The sequence below is a fragment of the Pongo abelii genome, chromosome 6 (genome assembly GCF_028885655.2).
Source record: "Pongo abelii isolate AG06213 chromosome 6, NHGRI_mPonAbe1-v2.0_pri, whole genome shotgun sequence".
NCBI classification, from domain to species: Eukaryota; Metazoa; Chordata; class Mammalia; order Primates; family Hominidae; genus Pongo; species Pongo abelii.
In genome coordinates this window covers 225,337-248,742 of record NC_071991.2, presented here as the reverse complement: position 1 = coordinate 248,742, position 23,406 = coordinate 225,337, and the positions used below count along the sequence as shown (strand labels likewise).

Sequence of the window (23,406 nt, the reverse complement as noted above, 5' to 3'; positions counted from 1 at the left end):
AAACGCAAAGCTGTGCACGGACGACCTGTGCACCTCTGTGATGTTTGCAACGTGCAGACGGTAACTTACATGAGAAGTAGGGGAGCGTGTTCCGTGAGCGTTTGGGGCTTAGAAGATGTGGGCTCTGACTGCGGCCCGGCCCCTACACTGCTGTGCCGTGCTGGGGTCCTAATTGCCCTCTCTGAACTGAGCTCCACAATCCCTATGCAGGGCAGGGGGCTGCCTGGGGCTCAGCCTCCTGCTTCCCCCTCCCAGAGCCCACCTTCTCCGAGCACTGGCCCTGGCCGCCTCTCGCCCCCTCACCTTGCTCCTGGCTGATACGTTTTTCCGTTTTCTGATTGACCCCACGGGAGGGTCATTCAGGCCTTAGGAGGCCGAGGGGGTGTCTGCAGTGGGCTCAGCCCTCTGATGTGCCCTTGGCTCCGGCAGGGCCTCTGAGGTCACCTGGCATCCGCGGTCAGGAGACGCATGCAAAGCAAAGTGGAGCAAACGAATCTGAACAGATTTTGTTCTCTAGGAGAGGAATCTAGGCTCCTGCGCCCCTGCTGCTTTAGAGAAAGTCAGGCGCTCACAGAGGCTTCTGGAAGAAATCGGGCTGACAGGGCAGCGCGGCCGGAGTGGCAGCAGTGGGGTTCCGGGGGCTGTGTTCAGGGGTGCCCGGCAATGCTGGGCCCGGCTGCTCTGGGAGATTCGAGGACTCGTCTGTCCGGGCAGGGACATGGAACTGTGGGGGCCTCCGGCGGCCGAGGAAGTCTTGGATTTCAGGGGAGAAACTTGCGCTGCCCTGGAAAACGCAACTAATATCTGGAACCAGGAGTGGCCAGGGAAGCTGCCAGAGCGCTCAATCAAAGTGCTGGCTCCAGGGAGACGTGAGAAGGGATTCCAGCAACGGCACCGAAGGTGGTCGATGGCCGCCTTGCAGAGCAGAGCTCAGGGGCGCTCCGGTGACCACCGTCCTTGGCCTGCTGAGGACCTACCTGGGGATTCCAAGTGTCAGCCAACATGGGACTCAGAGGTGACTTAATTCACCTGTTTGGACTAATAATCAACCCAGTGTTTTTTTTTTTTTTTTTTTTTTTGAGATGGGGTCTCACTCTGTCACCCAGGCTGGAGAGCAGTGGTGCGTGATCATAGCTCACTGCAGCCTTGACCCCCTGGGCTCAAGCCATCCTCCTGCCTCAGCCTCCTGAGTCGCTGGAATCACAGGTGCACACCACCAGAGCTGGCTAATTTTTCATTTTTGTAGAGATGGGGTCTCGCTATGTTGTCCAGGCAGATCTTGAACTCCTGGGCTCAAGTGATGCTCCCAGTGCTGGGATTGCAGGCGTGAGCCACTGTGCCCGGCCACTCAGTAAGACCTTAGAAACGGGGAGGAAACGACCTGCCCCCACAGGCTCATTTTACAACGAAATGAGGAGTTCCGGAGATGCTGCTCGGAGCAGGGCATGTTCTCAGCATCAGTGGGCATCTTTGACCCCTCCCTGCGCGACCCTGTGACCGTCTCTTTCAATCGGTCCCGAACCGAGAGCCTGGTCTGCAATGCAGAGAATCGAGTCTACGCTGGAGGAATTCCCGCAGTCGCTGCACGGGGCGCTGGCACCTGAAGATGGGGAATGTCAGTCTTTGGAACCTTTGAAATACATCACCGTAAAAGTTGCAATAAAAATTGTAAAAAGACGTGGATAAGAAGCAGCCGGGCATCCAGGCATCACCGGGGCGGAGCCCATCCTCCGTGGCCACCAGGGTGTGAGTGCCGGGCTGCAGGGCGGTCAGTCCTGTGGACAGGGGGCAGGAGGCGGTGGCTGGACGGTGTGCTCAGGGTCGGCCCAAGGGCTGACAGCGGCCGCAGCTCAGGCGTGCTTAGGAAGCCCTGGACTCCCAGGGTGGGGAGGCGAGTTTCAGCCCCTTAAAAAAGATGGACAGCTCAAGCCATCCAAACAGGGACTGAATTGTCTGTGAGCCAATGCGTTCCCCATCACTGGAGGTATGCCTGGCTCAGGCACAGCTGACCGGGGAGCCCTCAAAGACCCCCTCAAAGATGCTCAGGTTCTGCCTCTGCCCCGATTCCCGGTGTGCAGGGCCAGGCACCCGTGGGCCAGGGAAGGGAGCCCTTCTTCCTGCCTCTGTGGAGCTTTCTGTCCTATTTTTCTCTTATCAATGGGCTTTGAGAGGAAGAAAGCAAATGAGGATCTCGGTGAGCCCCGGCTGATGGAACGGAACTTAATTAAATCATGGATTCAGGGGCCTGGTTCTGACAAATTCATGAATGCAGTTAGGAGAAAGCGCAGAGTCTGTACATCGATCTGAAACATCTGCAGGAAATGAGCTCTTAGGTCAAGGTTTCACGTGCCAGCAAATCTGAAGACGCAGCTAATCACGGGCCCTAATTGGATTTTATCTGCATGAATTAAGCAGACGGGCCAGGAGAGCGGCTGAGGCCCCTACAGCGAGAGCCTCCAATCCGGAGGGCCCCTCCCCAGTGGGGTCCTTGCTCTGTGGGGTTTCCTGGGGTGACCACTGGGTCCCTTCACTCTGCGGTGCTCACCATCGCTGGCACCACTCTTGACCTTCAAGATGGAAACGCAGGGGACCGAGTCCAGGACAGGTAGGAGAGTGTCCCCAGAGCTCGGCCAGGTGAGCAGCAGAAATGGAACAGCCTGTGCAGCAGGGGCCTGGCACCAGGGAGGCGCTTGGGGAGGAGGACTCAGCCCTCGGCAGAGCCACAAATGCCAGTTTCTTTTCTTTTTTTTTGAGACAGGGTCTCACTCTGTTGCCCAGACTGGAGTGCAGTGGTGCCATCCCCACTCACTGCAGCCTCCACCTCCTGGGCTCAAGCAATCCTCCTGCCTCAGCCTCCTGAGTAGCTGGGACCACAGATAAGCACCACCACGGCTGGCTAATTTTTAAATTTCCTGTAGACAGGGGTCTCATCATGTTGCCCAGTCTGGTCTCAAACTCCTGAAATCAAGTGATCCTCACCACGCCCAGCCCAAATGTCAGGTTTACAGCAACCTGGGTAGATAATTAAGTAGAAAATCATGTGTTTATGTGTGCACTGTACTTATCACGTAGAGTCTTGAAGGTTTTATAAACCTCAGCACCAACAGAGACGTCTATTCCCGCCTGACGTTCAGGCCATCCTGTATCCCCTCAAGGGCACCGGGGACCGGGGCCAGCCCTGCTCACAGTCCAGCCACTTTGCCGAGGCGGGGGAGGCCGCCCACCCTGTTACTATACAACGGGGGTCCTGCTGGGTGTGTTTAAATCTGGGTGGGGAGGTCCCACGGAGGTCTGCTGGCTGGGCCACCTGGAGAAGGCTTCCTGGAGAGGCTAGGACCTCCCAAAAGTGAATCGTTTCACCAGTTAAAATAAACAAACAAATAGGAGAAACAGCCTCTCTGTGCACGGGAGGACATCGGTTAAACGCTGATGGTGGCACCTTGAAGCTGTCTGTGGGTTGGCACTCCGGGTGCGGAAGGGGGCACAGGGCACGTGCCAGGCTACCTGGAGAGATGAATACGGGCCCCCGTGCCAGGCTACCTGGAGAGATGAATACGGGCCCCCGTGCCAGGCTACCTGGAGAGATGAATACGGGCCCCCGTGCCAGGCTACCTGGAGAGATGAAGAAGGTCCTCCAGAGCTTCTTGTCCCGCGTGACGTCCCGGATCTCCTTGGTCATGTTGACCATCCTGCCGGCCACGGGAGGAACCCGGCGGAAGTCCAGGATCCTGGCAAGAAACGGGCGGGGGAGGGTCCGTGCTCTGTGCGGCTGAGCGGGCCTCTGTCTCCCTGCCTCTGAATAAACCCAGCCCTGGGTCCGGTGGCTCTGCCTGGCCCCGCGGTGATGGGGGTGGGAGAGGTCCCTGAGGGACTGGGGCTGGCGACACCTCGCTGATGGGCACACACCGTCAACTGCCCGCATAGCTAAAGCCTGCCTTCGTTCCAGGGCTAAATTTAAAACAAAATTAAATTAAAGGAACCACTTTTAATGGAACTCTTTCGGAACCACACCGCAGGCTCCCACTCGCTTAATTAAATGGAGAACGCGGGACGAGAGCTTTTCTTGCTGACGGAGGACGTGGTGATTGTCCTGTGAGGCGAGGTGACCAGGTGTGGAGGGACGTGGGCCGTCTGCCGGGGCCGACCCGGGACCCAAGGCCCGACTACGTCTCTGCGTGGAGCACCCGCCCCCTCCACCTGTCAGACGGCTCGCCTGGGTGCCGGGCTGTGTGTCCTGTTTTATAAACAGGTTGACCCGAAGGGGGCTGTTTCCTGATGACCCTCCCTGGCTTTCTTTTCATAGAAAAGCCCTTTTTTGGGTTCAGGCTGTTCTAGATAGCTGAAATGGGGGAAAATCTGGCTTCTGGCGATTTCTATAGTCACCACAGAAGACTTTGATCTTTAAAAAAGCCCTTTAAACTCCAATGTACGCCCACGTCACTAGGGATCTTGTTAAAATGCAGATTCTGTCCCAGGTCTGGGTGGAGCCCAGGATTCTGCATTCCAACTGGCCCAGGGCAATGCCAGTGCTGCCGGCCCTGGGGCCGCACCCCGTGCTGGGACCTGTCAGGGCCCTGCAGGGCAGGCAGGGAGGCTCTAGGGGGCTGAGGGTGGCGCCTCCTCCCTCCACTGCACCAGGGCAAGGTCCTTCAATCCACTGGGCCCCTCCGGACCCAGGGCCAGGCCCGTGAACTGCCCTTGGAGGGCACTGGACACGGACCCCCCACTTTCCCAGCAGCAGGGCCAAGCTAACCCTCACAAGGGTTCACTTTCTGCTGGGCTGGGGCGGCCCCTCTGGAGACAGGTGACCGCAGGGCCTGCCAGGCCCCCTCATCGCGAACATCGCTCCTCCTCCTTAGGAAGCTGCGTTGGTCTCCCAGAGAAGTCTGTGCCCGGTGAGTCTCTGTGTTAAGATTCGAGGCACTTAATACTCCCCCTTCCCTCCCTGCCTACTTCCCTCTTTCCTTTTCCTCTATTACCGACCGTACAGCAGCTTCTGTACCTCCCGTCTGCCTGAACTGTGGGGGTGCAGGAGGGGCTCATCCGGATTAAGGTGCCCTGAGGGCAGGCACCCTCTCCCTCAGTGACAGAGGGATGGTTAGGAGCGTGGGAACCTGGGCAAATCGCCACTCACAGTGCCTCAGTTTCTCATCGGTAAGAGGGGGATATGAAGGGCTCTCCCTACCGCGTGTTGTGTGGGCTACGATGACACGGAGGGCCCTGGTCAGGGCAGCACTCGGGGTGGGGTGACAGCAGGCACCGGCGCTGCCTGATGGTGACGAAGGTGACGATGACGTCCTGCTGTGTCCAGCACAGGACGGCCCGGCTCACCGGTGGGTCTGAGCGCACGGGAGCGCGGACAGAGGGAGGAAGGAAGGGCTCACCTGTCCAGGTGGAAGGCAGCAATCTCCGCGTTGTGCCTCTCGTAGTCAGAGAAATAAAAAAAGTCAGGGGGCGTCTCCTGCTCCCTCGTTTGTCTGAGAAAACAAGACAGAAACAGAAACGGTTTGTCACTGAGAAAGCCTCCAGGTGCCGGAGGCAGGCGGGACGTGCTGGGTCCGGCTCTCCAGAGCTGACTGTTCCCTTTCCAAGGGTTTTGCTAACTGTCAAGAAACACAATCATCATTAAAATTAAATGATATCAACGTAGAGTTAAATACATTCATCTCAGAAGCGACAGGCACTAGGGTCTCGTCCCTTCCTGTTTAGGGGTTTCCGTCTCTTCCAGCTGAGGGTGAAAGTCCCCTCCAGCAGCAACACCGCACCTCAAAATCAGCCCAGGGGGCAGTTTTCACACCACGGAAATGGGCAAACTCTGCAAATCAGGCTTCTTCCACCTGGGGAGCTGCTTATTAAATATTTACAGCCCACCCCAGGTCCACGCCACCAGCCAAACGGATTCTCCAGAGAAGCCGCTCGTGTCTGGAGCCCAGAGATTCAGGCAGAATGTGGGCCACGAGCACACACACATGGGGAGGGGCAGGCCCTGGTGCCAGAGGAGCCCCCTCAGCGAACAAGACAGACTTCTCCAGGTGTGGGCCTGGAGGCCAGGGTCAGGGTGGACCAGCTGCCCCTCACACCTGCCCTCAGCTGCCCACCAGCTCCCTGGAGGAGCCTTCCCCGGCAGGGACGTGAGAGAGGTTGGGAGCTTTCTTGGGGCTGCCCGTGGGTCCTCTTTCGGAAGCCTAGGAGAGGCGACCTGACCCATTTTCCAATGCCTCCCTCCTTCCCACCCAGCAGGGCACCCTGGCCCGCAGGACCCGCCGGTCGGCCTCAGTTCCCGCTAAGCCGCTTCTCGTCTCTCGAGCTGGGGTCACAGCTGTCCGCTGCTTCCCACACTTGTCTCCTGGCCCTCCACGCTCCTGTCTTTGGGCACGCTGTTCCACCCTCCTGGAACAACCTTCCCTTCACATCTCCAGATGGCTGTCAGCATTTCCTCACGTGCGTCTTACTGAAGGCCAGGCCTCAACTTCTCAGCACTCAAGGAGTCATCAGTCAGAGAAGTCTGGAGTTTGGGCAGTAGTTCCTTCCAAGCCCCCTCCCAATAGTTCCTCCCAAGCCCCCTCCTAGGTCTTCGCCGTGCACACTTGCGCCATAAACGCTCTGACAAGGCCCGCAGACAGGCGGTTGGACGCGTGGTTTCCAGCCCTGCACCGACTGTGGAGTTCATTCTGTGTGTACACAGCGTGTTCCCATGCCCGGCACTTTTGAGATCTGTTGGTTGAAGCTTCGAATGCAAGTCATTTTCAAGCCCCAGCTCAAAGGCAAACTCCACAAACCTTCCCAGATGCCGCAGCAAAGATGAGCCTCTGCTCCCTGCAAACCCCCTGGCCCAGTGAGCGGAGGCAAACGCTGCTGGAACATCACATGCTCCACCCATGACACTGGACACAAAGCCCCGGCTGGGCCACCAGCGGCCGCCAGCCACCTCGTCTGCAGTGGACGCTGGTCGGCAGCTGCCCCCTCGCTGTCCCCGCTTCTCTACATGGAACGTGAGGGGCTGGTGGACGCCGACCGTCAGGGTTTAATGCTGCCTGGGTGCTCCGGGCCCGGGACAGGATGCTCTGAGCCTCCCCCTAAAGCTCAGAGGAGCAGGGTGGGTAAAGAACGCCTGGGCGGCCCAGCACCAGGTCCACTCACCTCCCAGCCGGGCTTCTCCAGGACCCAGTGGACGTCGGGGCAGTCAGGGGCCCTCCCAGCAGCACGAGGCCTGGGTCTGGGTGTCCCTAAGTCGAGGGGCAGGCAGATGCCCTGCGGGGAACAGGGACCCCGTTAGCTGCTCTCGGGGGTGCTGGCTCCCCACGGGACCTGGCTGCCGCTCGGCCACCTGCTGCTCAGTGGGAACTCCCTTGCTGCTGTCACCCAGGCCTGAAATCCACGGGGCTCTCCCGTGACGAGGGAGACCTGGAGGTCACACGCTCACCCACTTACAGATGAGCACACGGAGGCCAGAGAGGGGGTGACTTCCTTAGGGGCCCCAGCGTCGGCGGTTGAGCCCAGGGCTCCTGGGTCCTGTCCATTCGCTTGTTCGTTCATTCATTCATTCATGCAGGAGAGCGAGCACGCTTAGACGCGCAAGCACTGTCCTGGCCTCGGGGAGAGAGAGGGCCCGGGCCGGGGCAGGAGGTCCACTCTCCATGTGAACAGCCCGGGTTGAAGGAGCCACCTGAGTTCCACGAACTCCCCGTTCCTGTCCCAGTGCCAGGGGCTCTGCTCTGCGCTTGGGGGGAGGCTGGGGCTGGGGGAGCCGGGACACCTGAGACCAAGCCTGGAGCTGGGCGTCTGACCACTGCCCAGCCCTGCCTGGCCCCTGGAAGAACCAGGGCAGAGGCTCCAGAGCACAGCAGGACGCAGGCTGGGGGTGCTCAGGCGGGCCCGTGGCTGTCCGCGAGGGTGAGCAGGGCGGCGGCCGGCCCAGAACCCAGGGAGCGCGACACCAGTTTTTAATCAGGAAACAAGGTCAGCAGAGGCAGTCTCAGGGCGCGCTTGCTCACCAAATGCCTCAGAACACTCACATGCCCACCCACAGATTTGGGTCCAGTCGGCCCCAGGTGGACTCTTACTTGGGTCTTACTCAGATTCACAGGCTGCTCTTCAACCTACTGCCGTGACCCGAGACTGCGTGCGCCTCCCCTACAGCGATGCAAACGCCGTCTGCAGCAGGTTCCTCATATGAAAAATGCGGTGAAGCTCCAGCCTCCTCAGGGCCACCCTGAGCCTTCAGGACCCTGGGCACCCAGCTGTAGACGGGCCCACAGAGCAGCAAAGGCCCGTGCGACGGAGGCTGGGGGTCCCAGCTCCCGGTGGGTCCTTCTCAGGTAAGCCGCTCAAAGGCTTCTCCTGCCCTGGCTGGGGGCCCCGGCACGTCCACCCTAGGACCCACAGTCACACCGCAGGGGAGAGGCTGGGCTCGGTGTCCCAGGCCTGGCTCAGCCCCGGTTTGCCGTGTGAACCCTGGCACCACCCACCCTCTGGTTTCTGAGTCTCCCCATGGCGTCCAGGACCCCTTGGCTCTGCCGTCGATGCCTCCCACAGTAAGAGCCCAAGAAGGGCAAAGCGGGCACCGCCCTGTCCCTCCACCCTGGCCAAGGGACACGAGGCCACAGGTGGGGCTGTTTATGAAAGGTCAGTGCCATTCTGTAAACACCCCAGGGCTCCTGTATCTCAGGCCAACACTCCAGGGGAAGGGGGGCCTAGCTGCAGGGCCCTGTGCGGTGCCGGTCCACGCAAGTGTTTGACCGATGTGGTCATGGCGGAAATGTGGACGAATTGTCTGGGTCATGTCTGAGCGTAAGCATGTAAGCGTGTAAGCGTGTAAGCGTGTAAGCGTGTAAGCGTGCTTCCTCACCAAGGCTGGCCCCGGCCTCCACTGGAGGGACAGCCCGTCCCAGGCCAGGCCCAGGGAGGGAACTCAGCCCCCAACCCAGGCTTCCTCCACCAAGGCTGGCCCCGGCCTCCACTGGAGGGACAGCCCGTCCCAGGCCAGGCCCAGGGAGGGAACTCAGCCCCCAATCCAGGAAGAATTTACCAGAATCAAACTCTGGTGACCTTTCCAGGCGCTGGAAACAGAGCTGGCGGGAATCCCCAGCTCGCGCCCCTGCGGCCCACACCTCCTACTCAGGGCAGACTGTGTTCCGTCTGGGCTCCAACACTCCGGCAATGCAGACTCCAGACGCCGCCCCGGTCACCTTCCCAGCCCTCGGCTTCCCCGGCCGGGTCCTTCCTTCCACATATGCGGCAGAAGTCTGCCCGACTCCTGGGAGCATCCTGGCCCCGCCACGGGCCGACATCATCGCCACACGAACAGCGTGGAGGGGCACAGGTCCTGCGTGGTGTGTCCACGTCCCTTCGGGGGGACCACGTCTGGGTCACGGGCCGTCAATTACACACCAGCCCGTGGCTCCCGTCCTCCCACGCTGTTCTCAGAAAGCTGTGGCCACAATTCTCCGTGTTCCCTGAACGTTTCTTGCTGGGGGTTAAAGATGTGTACCACCCACGGCCTTTTTAAGAACTAGTCTCGGCTGCTAGAAACTCTGGGAACAGACCACTTTCCACGATCCCACGTAACATTCGCCTTGACAGGGCCCTGGGTAGGCGCGAGGCCAGATGAGGATTCCAGGAGCTACTTAAAAATAAAATGTGGATGGTGGGCTGGCGCCTGCAGGTCACATTTGCTTCATGACCCCACTGGGTCTGTGGCCGTCGCTGTCTCTGTGTGCTTTTGAAACCAGCAGCAAAGGAGGGTCGGGGTGCAGGGCAGGGCAGTGGCAGGTGCGGCGGCAAACTGAATATGCTGCCCGCCAAAGTCGCCCTGCAGAGCCGAGGCCCAGACTGGCCAGGATCCTGAGGTTCAAGAGAAAGAGTCTAGACCTTGTGGAATCTCCCAGTTTTTAAGCACTGGCAAATGGATTTCATTTTTCTAAAACACTAAAGGTCAAACCAACGGTCCGCTGCAGTCAGCCCGCAGTTCCAGGGGTGGTAAATTCTGGAGTGTTAGATATTTTTGAGGTTAAGAAGTCGTCGTTGTTTTCAACTTGGAAGGATTGGCTTTGATCAAAACTCATTCCACAGAACACTAGTTCTTCTAGATTTTAGTAACTTTTAGCTGGAAAAAGGGAACTCCAGATGGAGGCAAGATTTGTCTTCTGTAAACTTCGAGCGTTACGTCTGCACAGTGACTCTCCAGAACGGCCTAGCATGAGCCCAGGGGTTCAAGATCAGCCTGGGCAACATAGTGAGACCCCAGCTCTATGAAAAATAAAAAAACTAGCTGGGCGTGGTGGCACACACTTGGGGTCCCAGCTACGCAGGAGGCTGAGATGGGAGGATCACTTGAGGCCAGGAGGCCAAGGCTGCAGTGACCACTTCAATCCAGTCTGGATGACGCAGTGAGACTTTGTCTCCAAATAATAATAATAATTATTATTATTATTATTTTCTTTAGAAAATCCTCAGCCACTCATTGAATTCTGGGCAGTCAGAATTCACTGTGGGCCCCTGGGGCAAAGCCCTGCACCACTGGGTGCCGGATAAAGCTGTTAGGAAATTGTGAGCTCCCGGAACATCCACTGCAGAGGCGGCGCCCAGGTCTCCCAGGTGGCACCGGTATCTTGGGTGGCACAGGTCTCCCGGGTGGCACAGGTCTCCCGGTGGCACAGGTCTCCCGGTTGGCACAGGTCTCTCGGGTGGCACAGGTCTCCCGGTGGCACAGGTCTCCCGGTGGCACAGGTCTCCCGGTGGCACAGGTCTCCCCGTGGCACAGGTCTCCCGGGTTGCACAGGTCTCCCGGTGGCACAGGTCTCCCGGTGGCACAGGTCTCCCGGGTGGCACAGGTCTCCCGGTGGCACAGGTCTCCCAATGGCACAGGTCTCCCGGGTGGCACAGGTCTCCCGGGTGGCACAGGTCTCCGGGTGGCACAGGTCTCCCGGTGGCACAGGTCTCCCGGGTGGCACAGGTCTCCCGGTGGCACAGGTCTCCTGGGTGGCACAGGTCTCCCGGTGGCACAGGTCTCCCGGTGGCACAGGTCTCCCAGGTGGCACAGGTCTCCCAGTGGCACAGGTCTCCCGGTGGCACAGGTCTCCCAATGGCACAGGTCTCCCGGGTGGCACAGGTTTCTTGTAGGTACTGTCTTGGGGGCAGCTGTTCTTGCGCCGGCTAGGTCCCATGGACACACAGCCACTCCATGTCCCTCTGAGCCTGCCCCTTGGTGTGGGCACCTGGGGTCACCTTCTCACCCCCAGCCCAGCCTGTCCATCGGTGCTTCCTCCGTGATGGATGTGACCTTCTGCGCTGTCCAACTCGGCAGCCACTAGCCACACGTGGCTGTGAAACACTCGAAATGTGACCAGAGCCTCCAGAAACTGAGTTTAAATCTGATTTTATCTTAAATCTAATGGGCACACCTGGCTAGCGGCGTGCAGTGCAGCTCTGAGAATGGGGCCTTCTGAGGCCTCTGGTGTCTGCCAACTGTCCGTCCCGCTCCCTGGCCAGGATGGAGGGGGCCGAGTCCACCTTCCCGCCCAGCTCACCGGCTCCCAGTGCACTGAACAGCGCTGTCTCCCCAGCCCGCGGCCCCGCCTGCCCTCCCTTCTCACCCTCCTCCTTCTGCTTCCTCAGTCAGGACTGTCCTGGCCACCGCCTCCAGGAAGGCCCTCTGGAATCATTCCGTCCTGCAGACGCTCCTTGCCCTGTACGCACAAGGCCTGCAGAAGGGCATCTGTCAGATCCGCGTCCCCAGGCCCACAGACAGCACATCTCCAGGTCTAGGTGTTCATCTTGCTGCTGCCACTGACCCTTGCCAGCCCGGGTTCCAAACCCCAGAGGGAGAAAAAGAGCAGCTGCCTCCCAGAGCTGTTATGGGACGGGCACACACAGGGCCTGGTACACTGCAGGAGCTCACCGCGTGGTGATGTGGACATCTCAGTAGCAGGTGAAGTACAATGGGACGTCCACACACAGCTCTCCAGGCCTGCCAGAGCTCAGGGGGCCTCTGGGGAAACTGAGGCCCAGGGAGGGGCAGGCCCAGGCGATGTCCACTGAGCGTCGGCATGGGGCTGGGCCTGGAAGCTGGGTGGTTTAGTTCTGACCACCCACTACAGTATGCACACACACAGATGCACATTAACACGTGTGCACATGCACACACAAACACTCATGCACACACACACCCACTCATGCACACACACACACACCTGCGCACACACACACACCTGCACACTCACACACGGGCACTCGCAGTGGATGCACAGATACATGTGCATACACACCTTCACCACACACTCGCACGCTCACAAATGCACATGTGTGCATTCACATATATGCACACTCACAGGAGTGCACACACACACACAACCCCCACAGAACAGCGCTGTCGTAGGCCTCTTGGCGAGAAGGGGATTAAGACCCGGCTCCATCCATCTTTCCTTGGCATAGCCTTGCAGAGGGGGCTGGGAAAGTGCATTTAGTGGCCCTGAAAAGGCGAAGTCTGATTTCCTCACTGCAAAGAGACTCAAAGCTCACACAGAAGACGAATGACTTGCTGACTTGAGTCACCTGCACAAATCCGGTCATTAAAGCACATCCCATCTGGTGGTTCCCACCTGACCCTGTGTTCTGCTCCCAGCTCCGCTCCCGAGGCCCTCGGGCCACTTCCTGCCACAGCTGGGCTGGAAGCCCCAGGGAAGGGGCCAGACCCAGGTGCCCCCAGCAGGAGGAAGCAGGGAGGGAGCAGCCCCAGAGGCAAGGAAGAAATCAGCTTCCAGCAAACCATCCCTTCAGGACAATTCACCCCTGAAGCTGACCCCAGCCCGTAAGCCCTGGCCCCACTTGGGGCTCTTCCAATCGGTGCAGAAACCTCACCAGTTCCCTCTAGAATACGAGTCAGCTCTCCAGCACCTGCCCCTCCTCTACCTCACCCCCGCCCCCTGCTCAGGGAGGACGTGCTCAGGAAGCCAGACTCAAGCCCGCAGCCCTCCGCTGGCTGCCTTCGCACGTGCCCCCTGCCAGCCCTGCCATGGTCTGTCTCAGCCCCTCTATGGGGCTTTCCTGGAGCCTGAGGCAGAATGTGGCTCTTCCCTAAGGAGTGCTTGGCCCGGGCCACAATGGGTGGCATTGTTCGCTGGACTCAAGGGGGGAGGGCCCCAGGGCAAGAGTGTTCAGTTTTCTGGATCACATGCCTGGCCAAGGGCTTGCTTCCGAACAGGTGTTTCATAAACAAATGAATGAATGAGGACTCAGTCGAAGAATTGTCCAGAGAAGTCTAGATCTATCTGCAGCCTTGAGCTCTTGCCACCTCATTCCTTCCATTTCTATCAATGTCACCTCTACCACCATCACCATCACCTCCACATCATCATCACCTCCACCATCACCTCTATCATCATCATCACCACCACTGTCACCTCCATCATCATTATCCTTATCATCATCACCATCACCTCCACCATCACCATCACCACCATCACCTCCACATCATCATTACCTCCACCATCACCTCTATCATCATCATCATCACCACTGTCACCTCCATCATCATTATCATCCTTATCAACATCATCACCATCACCTCCACCATCACCATCACCACCATCACCTCCACATCATCATCACTATCACTATTACCTCTGTCATGATCATCACCTCCACCATCATTATCATCTTTATCATCATCATCACCATCACCATCATCATCATCATCATCATCATCACCATCGCCACCACTGTCACCTCCACCATCATCATCATCCTTATCATCATCATCACCGTCATCTCCACCATCATCGTCACTATCACTATTACCTCTACCATGATCATCCCCTCCACCATCATTATCATCCTTATCATCACCATCATCTCCACATCATCATCACTATCACTATTACCTCTATCATGATCATCACCTCCACCATCATTATCATGTTTATCATCATCATCACCAACACCATCATCATCATCATCATCATCACCTTTGCCACCACTGTCACCTCCACCATCATTACCATCCTTATCAACATCATCACCATCACCTCCACCATCATCATCACTATCACCATCAGTATCACCTCCACCATCATTACCATCATTACTACCATCATCATCACCATCGCCATCACCTCCATCATCATCCCATCATCACCATCACCACCATCATCATCACTATCACCATCACCTCCACCATCATCATCACTATCACCATCAGTATCACCTCCACCATCATTACCGTCATTACTACCATCATCATCACCATCGCCATTACCTCCATCATCATCCCATCATCACCATCACCACCATCATCATCACTATCACCATCACCTCCACCATCATCATCACTATCACCATCAGTATCACCTCCACCATCATTACCATCATTACTACCATCATCATCACCATCGCCATCACCTCCATCACCATCCCATCATCACCATCACCACCATCATCATCACTATCACCATCACCTCCACCATCATCATCACTATCACCATCAGTATCACCTCCACCATCATTACCATCATTACTACCATCATCATCACCATCGCCATTACCTCCATCATCATCCCATCATCACCATCACCACCATCATCATCACTATCACCATCACCTCCACCATCATCATCACTATCACCATCAGTATCACCTCCACCATCATTACCATCATTACTACCATCATCATCACCATCGCCATCACCTCCATCACCATCCCATCATCACCATCACCACCATCATCATCACTATCACCATCACCTCCACCATCATCATCACTATCACCATCAGTATCACCTCCACCATCATTACCATCATTACTACCATCATCATCACCATCGCCATTACCTCCATCATCATCACCACTATCACCCCCACTTCTTCCATGATCATCACCACCATCGTAACCGTCATCATTTTTACCATCGTTATCATCATCACCATCCCCTTTATCTCCATCATCACCATCATTACCATCACAATCACCATCAGCACCGTCATCACCATCATCACCGTCATCACCATCATCTCCACCACTGTGGCTGTGAATGCATACTGCGCTATTATCACCTGAGGTACAGTGACAACGTGTGTGATGCTAAAATGTGAGCTTTTCTATCTGCCAATGATTTGGCCGTTGTCCCTCTCTCCTTCCCCTGCCTACTCCTCTGAGCAGTTCATGCACGTGGAATCCAGGTGGCTCCAAGACGTGCTGCACTGAGAAGGGACCAGGCCCTGCCTCGAGGCCAATCTCATTGTAGCACAGTTCCTGATCCCTGCATTTCATACTTGGGGCTTTCCAATGACCTGGCTGTGTAGCAGCTCTATTCCCAGCCCCGAGGCAGCCTGCTCTGGGATCCTCATAGCTTTGACATCCAGGCCAAGCCAATCTGCCTCACAGGCCACCTGCGTGCTGTCCCTGGCTTCTGGATGCCCCTTTTCCTAGAACAGTCCAGGAAGTTCAGAGACGTGGTGATGACACGCTTTCTGTCCATGTCCCACTCCTGGAAGAGGCTCTGAAATGCTCCTGGAGTCTTCTGCCCTCTGCCACGCATTCAGATGAGCCCGACAGCCACCGGGACCCCAGATTCCAGGGCACCCCGCCTCACCTCCACATGAAACCTCGGCCATCAGCCATCCTTATCACCATCATCACCACCATCAAGTGCTCTGCTGTGCCCTGGTGAGACATCCCCTGACCCATGAGGGGAGCAGAAAGAGTGCTTACTGGGTGGCCCTAGGCCTCAGTTTCCCTTTCTGCAGAGTAAGAAGTGGGAGCAAGATGATCCCAGGGGGTCCGCAGGTGAGGGTGAGGGGAAGGGGGGACATTTTTGCAGCCAGTAAACGCCTGAGAAGATCGGGTCTACTGCTGACAGCAGGAGGCATCTGTGGCTTCAGTCCCCTGGCCTAGCCATGCAGGCTTCTCAGAGCCAGGTGGCTCACAGGGGCTGCAAGGGACACCTCAAGGGTTGCCAGAAGCCAGCAGTGCTGGGCAGCCTGGGAAGACTGGGATTTTTCTCCCCCCACCTGCAAAGTTGAGAGGAGAGGGGAGTCCTCGGCGGAGACCAGCAGGCCGGCTCTCACCTCGGCCAGGAGATGCTCAGTCTCTCATCTTGGCCAGGAGGCGCTCAGCCTCTCACCTCAGCCAGGAGCTGCTCAGCCTCCCTTCTGCACAGGGATAAGGAGGGGATGCTGCTGATTCAGCCCCCAGGAAAAAGGCCTTGGAAAAGTACTGAACCCTCTGCACGGAAGGGGACGAACTCAGCCGAAGTGGTCACCTGGCAGCCTCTCCTTCTTCCTGGGCGCCCTGACAGACAGAAGGTGTGCCAGGTGAGGAGGGCAGGTGACAGGCATGGTCTCTTTTTCCAGGAGTCAGGGTTTGAAATGTGGAAAGATGTTATCAGATCCAGCAGGGTTGGCCGAGCAGCAGAGCGTGCCGTGGCTGAAGGAGACAGGGCAGTCGCCCGAATGTTTCCTGGAACAGGAATGGTCAGTCCAAAGCATGCTGGGAGCCCTGGGCCCAGGCCCAGAAGTCACAGTCCTCACCAGCATGGTCAGCCTGCCAGGAGACTACCAGCGAGTGGGACAGGTGGGCAGCCCCGTCCGCCACTGACACTCCGTGCAACCTAGTCCAGACAGTGTCCCTCCCAGCAGCAAGCTGAGCTGACCGGCTGCTCCAGCAACTCCAATGCCGCTGGCCCTACCTGAGTGGGAGGAGACGGGCTGCCACTCAGGGAAGGGCCAGCTACCCAGGACCTCCTCGGCAGGGCTCAGGGAGGGGGTCTGGTTTTGCTTTTTATGTGACGATAAACAAAACATCACATTCGAAGAGGGAAATTATTAAAACAAACAAGCTGACTACGTGCAGGGTGGGCTAGAACTTCCCCTGCCCGGCGGTTGGGGGAGGTGCATTTGTCCTGAGACTCACACCCGCAGCCCCTCACGTGGACGTAGGTCTGGTTACCGCAACCCACACTCATGTCACGGGCTTCACTGGGCTGCAGGGTTGAGCCCACAGATCGGCAGTCCACGTGCGTCCGGTGTTTGAGAAGGCGCCGGATACCCTGGACTGTGGGGGCAGAAGACACCAGCATGCTCAGTGTAAACAGTTTGAAAATGCCATAGCCTGGGCTCAGTGTAAACAGTTTGAAAATGCCGCAGCCTGGCCTCAGTGTAAACAGTTTGAAAATGCCGCAGCCCGGGCTCAGTGTAAACAGTTTGAAAATGCCACAGCCTGGGCTAACGTGATGTGACATTTCTCTCATTTTCAACACACAGGGAACTTCCGAGAAGCAAGTGGCCCGTGGCCCACTCCTGGCATGACTCTGGCCCACTCCCTGCCTAGCCCCACCCTGTCTGCCTAGCTGCAGCGTTGCAATGCGGCTGAGAGGGGTGCTGGTCTGAGAGCTCCCGGAAAGGGGGTGCCGAGGTCCCCATGAGACTTGCAGCACTGTGGGCCCTCGGGAAACGGCAGGGACGGGAGCTCGCTGGCCCACAGAGGGAAGGCCCAGGCCGGGCTGTCCGTCCCAAATCTTCCACGTGACTCTACCAGAAGGACAGCCTCAGAGCGGGAAGCACAGGGCAGATTTTCAACACTCGCCTTTCTGTTCTTCCTAAGTCACTTACTGAACTGTGCATGAAGGAGCCACATGCTGAGGGCAGACACCGGGCCCGGGGATGCCCTGATGGTGCGGGGGGCTGCAGACCCCATGCAGCAGCTCCTCCTCCCCAAGCACCTTCTCGGCAAAGCCTCCTACGTCAGACACGAGAGATACCCACAGCCTGAGGCCCCAGAAGACCAGGGCTCAGAGGAGTCCGAGTCCTGCCACGCCGGCCCTGTCCTCGGCCCGCCACCCCCAATACAGGGAGTGGTCAGGGCCTGGGACCCCCCACCACTGCCTGTGAGGCCAGATCAAGCTGCACCTGGCCACACCCAGCCTCCGTCGTGGGCAGCAATGAAGTTTTAAAGGCTGACTTCAAAACCCCCGACTGGGCTTGTCGCCCTTGTAAAAGCCCAGCTGAGGAAAGAGGCCCAGGCCGCAGCTCTGAGGTCAGCGTCCCAGTGGGGGCATGAGGAGGGGGACTCGGCAGAACTGGGTGACATCCTGGCAGCCGAGCCCAGGAAGGCTCTCGTGCACTCCTCCTCACGAAGGAAGGCCCCACAGACATCACGCCTCCACCTGCCGGGACGTCCTCCCTGGGCCTCAAAGGGCACCGGAAAGGCAGGCGCAGGAAGGCAGCCCCCAGGGGAGCACTGAGCAGCCGTGATGCCCACACCGGGGTCTGCTCAGGACCAGTTCCCAGGAGCTGCCTGTAGCCCCCCACACCGTGCATCCTTCTCTCCCTCCCACCAGAGCTGGCCACACCCAAACCCCTTCCCTTAGAAGGATTTCCCTCAGCTCTGAAAAAAAACACAGGAGGTGTACTAATTATGGTTATTCATACTAAAGTGAGAATGACAACTGAGCTGACCTCTCCCAGGCCATTCGTGGCTGGCAGAATAACAGTCCCCCAGAGTCGTCTGCATCTGAACCCCAGGACCTGTGACTGCTGCCTCGCGCGGCGGGAGGCACGGTGCAGATGGGATTGAGGCTCTGGGGAAGGGGAGACTACAGCGTCCCTGCAAGAGGGGCCGAGGGAGACCTGACTTCAGAAGACGCTGCACAGCCGGCTCTCAGCGTGGAGGAAGGACCCCAGCCGCGAACGCAGGTGCCTCCAGGAGCCGGAAGGGCCAGGACACGGCTCCTCCCTGAGCCTCCCGGGGGAGCTCAGCCTGCACGTCCTTTTAGACCCCTGCACTCTGGGCTGGGAAGAGGGCGCTTGTGTTGTCTGAAAACACTGCGTTTGCAGTGATTTGTTCCAGCAGCCAAGGAGGGGAATACAGGATCCCCGGCCACACGAAGGCAGGGCAGATGGACGTGGTGACTTAGCCCCAGCTGGGAAAGGCTGTGAAATTACGACCTGTTTCCTCCAAATCCGGTCAGGCCATCAATGCTAAGGCTCATGACACTTAGGAAATGACACAGAATGATCGAGAGAAGGCACTGCTGTTCACAAAGGAGCCAGAGGCAGGTGACAAACACCACACGTGCATCCCTGGGCCGGGCGACACGTCCTCACGGGAGCCCCCACGGCTCTCACGGCTGCCCCCATTTTAAAGACAAGGAAACCGAGGTCTGGAAGGAGACAGAGGCGTCTGCAGAATCGCACGGCTAGAACATGGCACGGCTTGGACGGGAGCCAGGAGTCTGACTCAGGCCTGTGCTCTTTTCTTCAGGGCCCTCCAAAAACCACACACGGGCTCCTGCTGTTCCAAACGTCCGTGTTTCCTCCCGGATCTGGGCCCGTCTCAGGCAGGCTGGGGCTGCAGGCCCAGAGGTCTGGCGCCACGACCCATCCCTGGAGAGGTCCTGGCTCCAAGAGGATTCGTTGTTTCTCCCACATCCAGGGCTCCTTAACAACTGCGGCTTCAGTGGGAGGGACACCACGCCGGGTGCCCCATCCTGCAACGCGCACGATCCCAGCACGGCCGAGGGGCTGGTCAGCCACGGCGCTAGGCCTTCCTGGAGCTGGCCCCACCAACCGCTGTTAGGACCACGTGTCACTTCCTCATAGAACGGTTCCCACTGTTGCTGCTAACAAACATTTCAACGCTCTTCAGTTTGTGGGAAAATAGAAAACATTTGCTTTGGTTAAAAATAGAGGAAACTGGCAGCTTATTACCAACGCCTATGAGAGACTAGAAGCCAACAGTGATGTGGCTCTCACTCTGCGCCGAGCGCTGTGCTAAGCAGTGTGAGTGAATTGATTCGCAAAACCTTCGGGACACCCTACTCTACAGTCACGGAGACGGCCAGTGCAGGCAGTGGCCCAGGAGCACCGTGGCCCCGATCCAGGGCCACGCGTGCAGGCGTGAGGGTTGCTCTGTCCAGGGAGGAGACGGCTCTGTGGAGCCACGGGATGTCCCTGGACGGGGTCTGAGAGGTGGGGGGCTGGGCTGCGTTCCCTCCACTGGACACATGGGAGAACAGACGGGGCAGGCAGGGTCTCCTCGTGCAGGGCCCCCGACTCTCACCCTCTCCAGGTGGATGGAGAGTGGGGTGTGCCCCGGGGTTTTTCCAAGAAGCATTGCAGAGGAGGCAGCTCAGGGCGTCAGCAAAGAGCCACTGTCCTTCCTTGCTCCCGCTGCTACCCAGCAGGGCCGGCGGCCGAGCAGGGAAAGGGGCGTCCAGTCTGATGAGGGAGCCAGACACCTTCCCTGGGTCAGCGTGTTTCACAAAGCAGGGACAGCCCGATGAGGCCGACGGAACGGATGCCGGGTCGGCGGCGGAGACCAACAGCAAACCATCAGGCGGAACCCTGGGCAGGTGCGGCTGCTGGGGCCGGAGGATGGAGTCCTTGGGTGTCCTGCTCAGCACAGAGGGCCGCCCCAGGCCCCTGGGCACAGATGGGAAACTGAGGCCCAAAGAGGGGTGGGTCAAACACCAACCATTCATGCATTATGGAAAACCGCCACCTCCCAAACCCTGCCAGACAGGCAGAAAATGACCCGGTGCCTGAGAGGCCGTAGGAGCCGGGAAGCCTGCACACACCGCCAGGTGCCCACTCAGCCAGATGCAGGCACCCCTCACAGATGCTCCTCTGTGCCTGAGGCCTCCTGCTCATCCTCCTGGAAACAGGCAGGCAGCCTCCTGACCACACTTGGGCTTACCAAGAACACCACCCGCAGCCCAGGCTACACAGTGCGGCTGCTGGATGACCTCAGCTGGGACCCTCCTCCCACGGAGCCCTCGACGCCGGGACCCTCCTCCCACGGAGCCCTCCCCACCAGAACCTTCCTCCCACAGAGTCCTCCACGCCGGGACCCTCCTCCCACAGAGCCCTCCACCCCGGGACCCTCCTCCCACAGAGCCCTCCACGCTGGGACCCTCCTCCCACGGAGCCCTCCACGCCGGAACCCTCCTCCCACGGAGCCCTCCACGTCGGGACCCTCCTCCCACAGAGTCCTCCACCCTGGGACCCTCCTCCCACAGAGCCCTCCACGCCGGGACCCTCCTCCCACGGAGCCCTCCACGCCGGGACCCTCCTCCCACGGAGCCCTCCACGCCGGGACCCTCCTCCCACGGAGCCCTCCACGCCGGGACCCTCCTCCCACGGAGCCCTCCACGCCGGGACCCTCCTCCCACGGAGCCCTCCACGCCGGGACCCTCCTCCCACGGAGCCCTCCACGCCGGGACCCTCCTCCCACGGAGCCCTCCACGCCGGGACCCTCCTCCCACGGAGCCCTCCACGCCGGGACACTCCTCCCACAGGGCCCCACCGATGCGTGTCATTCAACACCACCCAAGTGTCCGTCGACGTCTCCTGCCCCGGCCACCCCAGGCTCCTGGAACATGCTACTGCTGCTCCTGCTCTGCCCTCCAGGGGTCCTGGCTGCCCCGGAACAGACCCCCCAGCGCACTCACTCCTGTCTCTCGTCTGCATGACGGTTGGGGTCAGCCACGCTAGCCTTCCTGATGCTTGGATGGGAGGGTCCTGCTGGGGCTGCTGCTTCTGCCTCTGCACTCGCTGCCCTGGCCTGGACCACCCTGGCTTGTGTCTTCCAGCATCATCTCCCAGGCCGTCTTTTCTTTCATAGCTCGCTGCATCCTCAACCTCCTGGGCTCAAGCGAACCTCCCACCTCAGCCTCCCGAGTAGCTGGGACTATAGGACCCACCGGGGTCCAGCAGCGGGTCCACACTGAAGCCAGGTTGATGTGGCATTTTTCCCTTCATTTACTGGTAGGTATTATTCAGTATACTACTGAGGGCAGTAAACACACAGGACTTTTCCCTTCATCAACCGATAGGTATTATTCAGTATATTACTGAGGGCAGTAAACACACAGGACTTTTCCCTTCATCAACCGATAGGTATTATTCAGTATATTACTGAGGGCAGTAAACACACAGGACTTTTCCCTTCATCAACCGATAGGTATTATTCAGTATATTACTGAGGGCAGTAAACACACAGGACTTTTCCCTTCATTAACCGATAGGTATTATTCAGTATATTATTGAGAGCAGTAAACACACAGGACTTTCCATGTGCCAGGCTCTATCCTCAGAGCTTTCTGTATCGCGACTCATCTAATACCAGGCTCTATGGGGCAGGTGTTTTTCCACCCATTTTACAGATGGGAACACTGAATCGGGGAGACACCAAGGACCTGTCTGAGGTGACCGGCCAGGGTGAGGCATGCGGACCAGATGGCCCGGCCACCCTCCATCCACCCACGGTCCCACAGGAGCCTCGTGACGGGCTCCTGGTGTTCTGAATGCCGGGACACAGGTCCAGCCACGAGGCTCCACTGTAATAAATAACCACAGACAGGGGCACTTTAAGCCACGGGGATCTGTTCTCCCCCCCGTCCTGGGGACAAGGAATGCAAGGCTGAGGTGTGGGCGGGGCTGAGCTCCCGGTGGAGACTCCGGGGAGGATCCTTCCTGCCTCTCCCAGCTCTGGGGGCTCCAGGAGCTCCTGGGCTTGTGACCGCATCCCTGCAACCCCTTCCCTTGGCATCCTCCTCTGTGTTTAATCTCCGTCCATCTCCCTCTTATGAGGACAGGGGATTGCATTTCGGGCCCAGGGAAAGTGCTCATCTCGAAGTCTTATTTAATCACATCTCCAAAGACCCCTTTTCCAAAGAAGGTGACGTTTACAGGTTCCACGGCCAGGGCCTGAGATACTCGGGGCACCTTCCAGACAGTCGCGGAAGCGGCGAGCTGGTCCTTCCCCATCCCCCCACCCCATTTTTCTATCCCGTTTCCTTGGACTCCCTTCTCCAGGGCCAAACTCAGGGAGGCCAAAAACTAGATAAGACAGACACTTTCTTATTCCTCCAAACACACTAGATCCCTGACTCATAAATGAAGGCACGGAGGCAAAAATTAGCCTTTCTATCTTGGGTAATCTTCTCATCACTCACACAACAGAAAACCACCACCTGTCATTAGCGAGATATATTAAGCTGTTTAATACCAGGCTTTCAGCCGGCAGAGCTCTGGAAGGTGCGGGGCTCTCCCTGGCAGTGACTCCGGCACGACCTTTCGGTCCCCGAGTGCACGGTCCACACTTCCTGCCCATTTCTGCGTCACTTCTTCCAGCCCCACGGGGTAGATGTTTGGCAAAATGCGGCCGTCTTATTTAAAACCCCTGGCACCTTGCTCATCCCCCCTCTGTCGTTCTCACGATGTGCCACCGCTGTGGTCTGGACTGTTTGCGTGAGGACGGCGAGCTCTCCAGCCACAGGGCTGCAGGCAGGAGGTGCCCCACTGGGCTCGGCCACGACCTGGACCAGCTGCAGCCAAGGCCGTCCCGCTCAACACAGGAGCTCTTTTCCAGCGGCCGTGTGCGAGTCAGAAGAACTGGGAATGAGAATGGCA

At 58.4% G+C, this 23,406-nt stretch overlaps 1 protein-coding gene across 1 annotated transcript in view; it reads right to left on the bottom strand.

The window, feature by feature from the left end:
- Positions 1–23,406, bottom strand: part of FAM20C (FAM20C golgi associated secretory pathway kinase) — a 67,562-nt gene that overhangs the window by 7,561 nt on the left and 36,595 nt on the right. The window contains exons 4-5 of the mRNA XM_024241259.3: positions 5,385–5,477; positions 3,613–3,728 (exon numbers count right to left, since the gene is read on the bottom strand). Coding sequence (XP_024097027.2) covers positions 3,613–3,728; positions 5,385–5,477 — 209 coding nt within the window. The remainder of the gene's footprint in view (positions 1–3,612; positions 3,729–5,384; positions 5,478–23,406) is intronic.